The sequence below is a fragment of the Alligator sinensis genome, unplaced genomic scaffold (assembly GCF_000455745.1).
Source record: "Alligator sinensis unplaced genomic scaffold, ASM45574v1 scaffold439_1, whole genome shotgun sequence".
Classification (NCBI taxonomy): domain Eukaryota; kingdom Metazoa; phylum Chordata; order Crocodylia; family Alligatoridae; genus Alligator; species Alligator sinensis.
In genome coordinates this window covers 687,522-695,529 of record NW_005842523.1, presented here as the reverse complement: position 1 = coordinate 695,529, position 8,008 = coordinate 687,522, and the positions used below count along the sequence as shown (strand labels likewise).

The 8,008-nt window shown below is 36.9% G+C and overlaps 1 protein-coding gene across 6 annotated transcripts in view; it reads right to left on the bottom strand.

The window, feature by feature from the left end:
* Window positions 1–643: 643 nt before the first annotated feature.
* The window catches only part of PAX6 (paired box 6), a 17,198-nt gene continuing 9,833 nt past the window's right edge, over window positions 644–8,008 (bottom strand). For all 6 annotated transcript variants that reach the window (XM_006031673.1, XM_014523690.1, XM_014523692.1 and 3 more), the window contains 6 exons: window positions 5,708–5,866; window positions 4,808–4,890; window positions 4,401–4,551; window positions 4,160–4,275; window positions 1,591–1,741; window positions 644–729 (listed from right to left, as the gene is read on the bottom strand). In XM_006031673.1, the coding sequence (XP_006031735.1) occupies window positions 644–729; window positions 1,591–1,741; window positions 4,160–4,275; window positions 4,401–4,551; window positions 4,808–4,890; window positions 5,708–5,866 (746 nt within the window). The remainder of the gene's footprint in view (window positions 730–1,590; window positions 1,742–4,159; window positions 4,276–4,400; window positions 4,552–4,807; window positions 4,891–5,707; window positions 5,867–8,008) is intronic.

Genomic DNA, 8,008 nt, shown 5'->3' with positions numbered 1-8,008 from the left:
GACAAATACTTACATTTCGACATAAAACAAATTGGATTATATCGAAGACACAATCTACCTTTTATCTATCAAACTTTTCTTCATTGAAGTTCTCTCTTACCCCTTGTTTGCACATAAGCTTCATCTGTTAACAACCTTTGGAAATTCCAACAGATATTTTTCTTACATAAATCTAGTGCGTATTGTTCCAGGTCCAATTATATGCAATGGAATGATACAAACTTGGAACATCAGTCCATAATCTATGAACAGATTGGTAGAAGTATTCGATATATCTTGATAAAACTCTTAAATTCGTGGCAAAGCTTGTTGATCATGGCTTCCTTTTTTTAAACAACTTCATGACCAACACAAATCAAACATCCATCCAGTCTACATTGTTCTTTTTTCATTATAACATACAAATGCCCATTTACAAATAATACACCAAAATGAGTAAAAGTTTGGATACCAAAATGAAGATTTGTTCCAACTGATATAATGCCTTCATTGTACAAAGGTCCATGTTAGAGTCTTTTCCATGTGTTACAGTATAGGGCACAGTTGCAGTACAGAAGTACTTTGAGAGCCATTCTTCCTTTATAAAATACTGCTGAACATCCAACTGTTGTCCATATAGTCATTTATGGAATTAACACATGTTTTACTGTAATCTTGGCCAGTATTGAGACATATCGGGTTCACTGCCAGGAACTTGAACTGGAACTGACACTCCAGGGGAAATAAGACCTGAAAATTGAGTGAAAAAGGTATATTTTAGTTTTTCTCTGTAGAGCACAGCTTTTCGCTTTTCTGTTTTAAAGGGCTGTGCTTGTATTCAGAATATTAAATCTGTTTGATGTGCTTTAAACATCCTTCATATATAAAATTGATTATCATGTTATAAGAAAAAAGGCCAGATCCTCAGCTGAGAATGAGACCAAAACTTCATTAAACCTTTAACCCTCAAATTGTTTTAATCTAAAAAATGTTTTTAATTTGCTTCTGTTTACACTAGTACTTGTTTTTTCTACTTAGTTTTTCTTATCCAAGATAAGCGGAGATCTGCTAATTAGATCTAATCTTTTAAAAAGCTGCTTCCAACATAGTCTAAATCAGCAAATGTGTCTCAATCCTACAAGCACTTGCATGAATGCTTAACTTTACTAGTGCAAATATCCCATTGAATTACAAGTTTACCACTGAAATATTCAAGGCTACTCATACTAGTGAAGTTCAGCTCAGGCTTAACTCTTTGTAGGATCAGGACCTCACTAAGAATGATTCTGCTGTGCCATTGTTAGAACACCACTTCCCTTAAGCAAGTATGTTTTGTCTCTCCCCTTCAGTGATAACTTAAAATAATAAGTAATTAAAGTTATATACACTTTTAAGATGTAATTATATACCCTTAAAGCCTAGGAAGGTTTTGGTCCTGGGCCCAATCCTGCCACTGCCTAAACCAATGGTAAATGTTCTTTGGTAGAGAAATGGTTACCATTAGTCAAAAAAAAAAAAAAAAAAAAAAGATTAGATTAGATTAGATTAGATTAACAGCAAAACCAAACTATAGGAAATGTATCGTAGTAGGATAAATGAATGGATGCTTACCTGTTGAAGTAGTGCCAGAAGTGCCCATTGGCTGGCTGTTCATGTGTGTCTGCATGTGAGGAGGTGTATATGTATCATAGCTCCGCCCATTCACTGATGGACTAGTGGGCAGCATGCAAGAGTAGGAGGAGGTCTGACTAGGTACTGGGGGCTATGGGAGTAAAGGACAAAATGCTGTTAAAGACCTGTAAATTTAAACATGACTTCAAGCATGTATTTTCTCTGGTTTAAAATTACATCAGCACACAAGAATATAATAGAAGCTATTCTTCTTTGCAAAAATGTAAATAAACTATGTACTCAAGTTTGGATGCCTACATCTATATTTAATTACTTAAGTACACATTTCAGAAATTTTCAGAGATGCAGGGCAATCGCATCTGTTGTCTGTTTGTTTTTTCAAGCTAACTGGAACTAGAAGGTACCTGGTATATCAGAAAAAAAATCTGGCCATTGTATCAGTGCCTAAATATTGATTTACATACCTAACTTTAGATATCTAAGTTTGAAATGTTGGTGCTAGTGCAGAAAAGAATAGGCCTTATGGTATTTATATGCACAGGTAGATGCTGTGTGGGCCAGATTCTGATGTCACATGTAGGCTGCTTCCAGACATGAAAAAAAAACAAAAAACCAATGCTTTACTTTCAGCTCAGTGCCCCACACACTGAGTATGGCGTATACCTAGAAGAGGCATTGCATTAGTTTGACCCAGCTTGCCCAACGTCTGTGTAGATCGCATGCTTCTGTGAGGCTTTTTGATACTTTTATCTAATAGCTGATTTAATCAGCTATTAGATAAAGTACCTAAAAGCCCCACTGAAGCACCCAATCTGTCCAGATGCTGGGGAGCTGGGTCAAATCAATGTGCTTCCTCTTCCAGCTAAGCGCTGTTTTGTTTTGTTTATTCACATGTCAGCAGCCATAATACTGATATAAATAAAAAAACTTCACTAGAGCATTCCAGTTTAAGTGAGATCAGTCACATGTGTAATATACACAGATGTGCATATATATATATGTATATATATATACACACACACACACCCCCCCCTATATAGTTGGTTTCCTTATGAGAACTCCAGTCATCCCAAACCCAAGCCAATAAAACCTGTTACTACAAGTGCATATGGCCTACATGGAAGCACGCTTTATAAACACTCTCTACAATAATACTAACATAAATAACTATACAGAAAGACATGACATAAAATTACTTTCACAGATTATGTAATACATTCTATTTTAATATATTACGGCTCACAGTACATAATCCACTTATAAAATCCTATATTTATAAATTATGCAGTCTTCCCTAAGTAGAAAATACTTAGGCCAGAGTGTTCAAAGGGGTGTAAGGGAATTACCTACCTAAATAGGTGTCTAAAATTATTTTACCAGTCTAAAAAATGTCCAGTCCAAGTTGGAATAATATGAATCTGATGTTAAAGGACCTCCTGCATTCCTGATATTTATCTATGGGACATTACACTGTAGCAGTTTTTTGACTATCAGTCCTTTACCCTCAAAGGTAAATGAAGTGCCCCTCAGATCAGATAACAATGTAAGTATTTTATTTTTTGCCACAGGTTTGGGATACTCTCTCTGCACTGCCTCACTTGATTTGGCTGAGTAATTAGTAACATAGTAACTGCCATACTGGAAAGCTATGTGGTCCTGCTAATCTGATATCCCATCTCCAGCAGTGTCAATGCTGTATGCATCAGAGAAAGCTGTAAAACTCCCATAATTGGCCAATAACTTACTTGGCCAACCCCCCGCCATTAAAAAGGAAGGAATTTTGCTTCTGAAAGGTCTATAGAATCAGACCCCAAAGGAATAGACTTCTTCGTAACCCAGCTGGTGATCAACTTATGCTTTCAAGCATGAGGATTGACAGCTCTTGTAATTTTAACTTAGCTAGCATAACTGCAGATGCTAATCACATCCATGTCTTTCTCAGGTGTTCCTAGTTTGCCTGTAGACATAATACCAAAGCAGCAAAGGTCTAATCCTTTTATCATTTCTGTAAGCTATTTAGCTCAATATTACTGCAACAGTGAGTTCCGTAAGTTAATGTTTTGTTTTTCTTTTCGATATTTCTTATGAGACATTTTCATATTATCTGTTGCCTTTTAACTTTGGGCACCTCCTTGTTCTTACACGTATGGAAAACAATCTAAAGGAGTCCCATACCACCCCTCTCAGTTCAATATTGATATTATGAGTTTAAAATATCCCTTCTTACATCTCTCCTTTCTAAATTATATCATTCTAGTCCTTTAGATCCCTATTCATTTGTTGCCCACTCCCAGCCTGATTCCATAGCCTTTCCTTTTTGTTTTACCTTTGGCTGGAAGAGGGATATTTTCAAAGGTGTATCTAATTCCCCCTGACCTGCAGTGAGAGTTGAGCACCTCCCTGTGCCTTTGCATATCTCCCACTATTTCATAATAAAGCCTGTCTCTGCATTCTGTGCACACTGTAAGTTCCACTTCCTTCCAAGGGAGTTCTGTGTACATTTGGCCCTTAATCACATATCTAAAAGACAACTTGATGTATTACTTACTTGCATAGGCAGGTTGTTAGCCATTGTGAAGCTAGGCATGGGTGGCAGAGCACTGTATGTGTTTGTTAGTGCTGTGTCTGTTCTGCCCAACATTGAACCTGATGTGAAAGAGGAAACTATAACAGAATAGACAGATAGATGAACACATTAGTTTAAGCTTGAATAAAAATGATAATCTATTTTTAGAGAGTTGTGTTTTATTTCCCTAAGAGGACGTGTTAATGAGAATTTGTTCTATTACCAGGTGTGGTAGGTTGTGGGATTGGTTGGTAGACACTTGTGCTGAAACTACTACTGATAGGAATATGACTGGGAGTGTTGCTGGCTTGTCTTCTCTGATTCCTCAGTTTCTCTTCCCTTCTCCACTTTGCCCTTCTGTTAGAAAACCACACCTACAGTAAAAGAAGTTTAAAAAATGATTACAGAACTGGGATAACATGCACAGAGTCACTTATTCCTCACATAAAGAAAGGAAAATATAATATAAAACCTCTTTGAAGAATAACAAACTGTATGTAGAAATAACCCTATATCTGCTGATTTTTCTTTTAAAATATAAAATGTCTACATGCTTAATGATCATTATGAATCCTATGCACCTTGATAAGTCACTCACAAAAAAAAATAATTACACTGTAACTTGGGTACCTGTATTCTTGCTTCAGGCAGGTCTATTTTGGCAGCTAGTCTCTCTCTGGCAAACACATCAGGATAATGGGTTCTCTCAAATTCTGAAAAAAGAAAATGTTGCATTCCGAAGATTTTTTTTTTTTAGAAAGAGGAAATTAAAATAGCTAGATTTTAAATTCGGGGTCTTGTTGCCTATGCTCTAAATACTCGGATAGGCATTTTATTGACAGTGAAACTAAACGCTGTATTTGCATGTCTGTTAGAAATAGCGATATTGTTCCTTAGTCATGGACATAAGCTCACAGAGATCCCACAAGGATTTGAAGGATTGGGACCAATGTTAATATTTATTAGGGAATGTTAAGGATGGATTACTGGAATCCATACTCATAATCAGCAGACGCCCCAATACAGCTGGAAATCAGTCACCAGCAGGTGGCATGGCACAGAGTGAATCACTGCCAATGCAAGATCTCCCATGCCTTTTGGACATGTGACAGTATGATGCAAGGCTACAGTGTAGCACCAACAGCTTGGGAGTCCCAGCACTGTGATTTAGCTCACATCTGCAGTATGGACAGCAGCATTTAGGAAATCTGATATGTATTTGATGAGAAGATGGGTAAGTGAATGTGAACATCATCTTGGTATCAGTTTGGGATAATCTTGATGCTTTACATTCCTTTTAAAAATCAAAATTTCCACAGCTGTTCAAATACTAAATGGCCATGTCTATAAATAAACCTCTGAGGCATAGTGAAGAAACAAAACAGAAGGGGAGAGGGCCACTGACTTAATACAATTCAATCTTTTAAAATTAAATAAAATGAAAACAGCCTGATTCCATTTAGCTTTTGACATGACCAGGATGCTTTTTCCTTGTCTGTCCTACTTCGCCAGCTTGAAAATGTCACTCACCTTTCTCAAGAGCTTCAATTTGCTCTTGAGTAAAGGATGTCCTATTCCTCTGCAGCTTTCGTTTCAGCTGAAGTCTCATCTGGGCCTCATCTGAATCTTCTCCATTAGAGCTGATGGAGTTAGTGTTTTCACCACCTCCTTCCTGCTGCGGGCAGCCATCTGCAACAATAAGAATAGGAAATTGAAACAAATGTAGCCCAACTATCAGCTTCTTATCAATGCAAGATACAGTAATAAACAAGGTCAGCCATGTTTGCTGACACCCTTTCTTAAACATACCTCAAGTGTCAAAGTAATAGTTCATGGCTAACATACATTATATAGTAGCATTTTATTTTCCAATAATGCTATAAATATTAAACATGAAATATCAAGACCATATAATCTACATCTCATTTTCCCCCGAAATAAAACCTGCATAAAATAGTTTTCACTGAAAATTATTCTTCTTATTGGATATTTGATTAAATGCCATGCCAGTCTCCTTTCTCTGCAGAATGTATTTACCTTTTGCTATATTTAAAATAGTGATGTTCAGTATTTCATATTATCTATAATCAGTAATTCCTATCTAATCAATTAGATGTTGATAGGTTTGTAGAAAATGCTATTAAGGAACCAAACCAAGCTTGTAATCTTTTTTAAAAAATATTTATCCAGTTTTTATTTGAATTCTGCACAGTCAATTTCATTTTAAAGGTTGTGAATTTAGAAGTGCCTGCATTGTTCTGCAGTTTTATTCAACTATTGTATGAGTGTGCATTGCCTTGACACCTATTACTGAGCACAGCTGTAATTATATCATCACCAAGAACAGGCTATAATTGCTGAAAATGGAATTTTATATTTAGATAAAAGGACTGTCCATTCTTTGTAATGTGGTGCACCAGAGAAAAGTAAGATTTCTTTTAAAATTTTAACATGTAATTTTAAAAGAAATAGTAACGAGTTCACTAACTAACTAAATATGCTATTCTGCAGCTGAACGTTTGGCATATCATTTAAGTGGTACATTTTTAATTAGGGCATTTCCACCACTTTTAATGTAATTTCTATCATTAAACAAGGGAAAGTTTTATTGTGTTCACATTTCTGTTGGACGTAAAGATGTGCACTTGGTCTAGCTGTCTTTCAAAGTGTCTGCAGACACCAAAAACGGTTTGCAAAAGGAATGGACATTTCTGTGAAGGCAGAGAAGTCACTAAATTAACTCTCCCTCTCTTTTCAGAGCATATTTTTCAAGACGTTTTGATGTTGTTAAATGAAAGATGAAATAAGGGAGGCAAGGGCTACTTATGCTAATTCGCTTCAAAAGTTATGCTAAAAATAAATAGCAACACTCCTGTTACATCCTTTAAATATTGTGGGAAATCAACTTTAAAGTAATATCGTTTAGAATCAACTAACAATAGGCACAGCCTTCAAAGCTTTAAGAGAATTGTGACAGAATCTGGTAGGATCTTTTCAAACACTTTGAAATGTTTTAAAACCCCAACTTTCTCCCCCATTTAAACAGTTGGATTCATCTACAGTGGTCACCATATGGGCGTTTGTAGATCTATTGAGATGACCACCAACACTTGAATAGAAAGGGGCTGCTTTTCACCAGTACACAATGCCAGCAGAGTAAGGGAAACTATTAAACTCTTAGGGCAGGAGGGTTGGCAAACTTTCGTGGGCAGAATTTTGAGGACACAATCAGGGAGGACAACAAAAGGATTCTCTTGAGGCGTGCAGTGGTCCACATTGTATCACAAGGATCCCAGTCAACAGACTTTTCAGTGAAGTATGTTAACCTTTATGCACTACTATCATTAATCACTGTCCCCTGGGCTGGGCTACTCAATGCTATTTAGGATTTTTACTTTCTATAGGAGAAGAGAAAGAAAGAACACCCCTAAACTTGTGAATAGGACATCTCTATACACTGAGCCTGTTTACTCAACACCAGAAAGGGAGAAAACTACTTAGCTAAGATTAGATAAGCTTCAACTAACATATTAGAGCGCAAGGGTCTCTGGTTTTATTTACTGGTGAAAGTTTCTGGGTGACTCTTAAAGTGTTTTCAGAGTAAGGGCTCGTGTGTTCGGATCCTAGCTCTGATTTGCCTTTAGAAATGCCTCCCAGCAGCTCCGCGATGTTTTCCCCCCTACTTGTTAAGAAACTCTTAAAACGGACTTAAACTGCTCCCTGTTTATCGCAAAGCCAGGAAAATCCCAGCCCCTGGGGAGGAAGGGGAGCCTCCGGACCGGGTGGATCTCGCGAGGAAACATGCGCGGCTGCCGTTCCCTCTCTGACAAG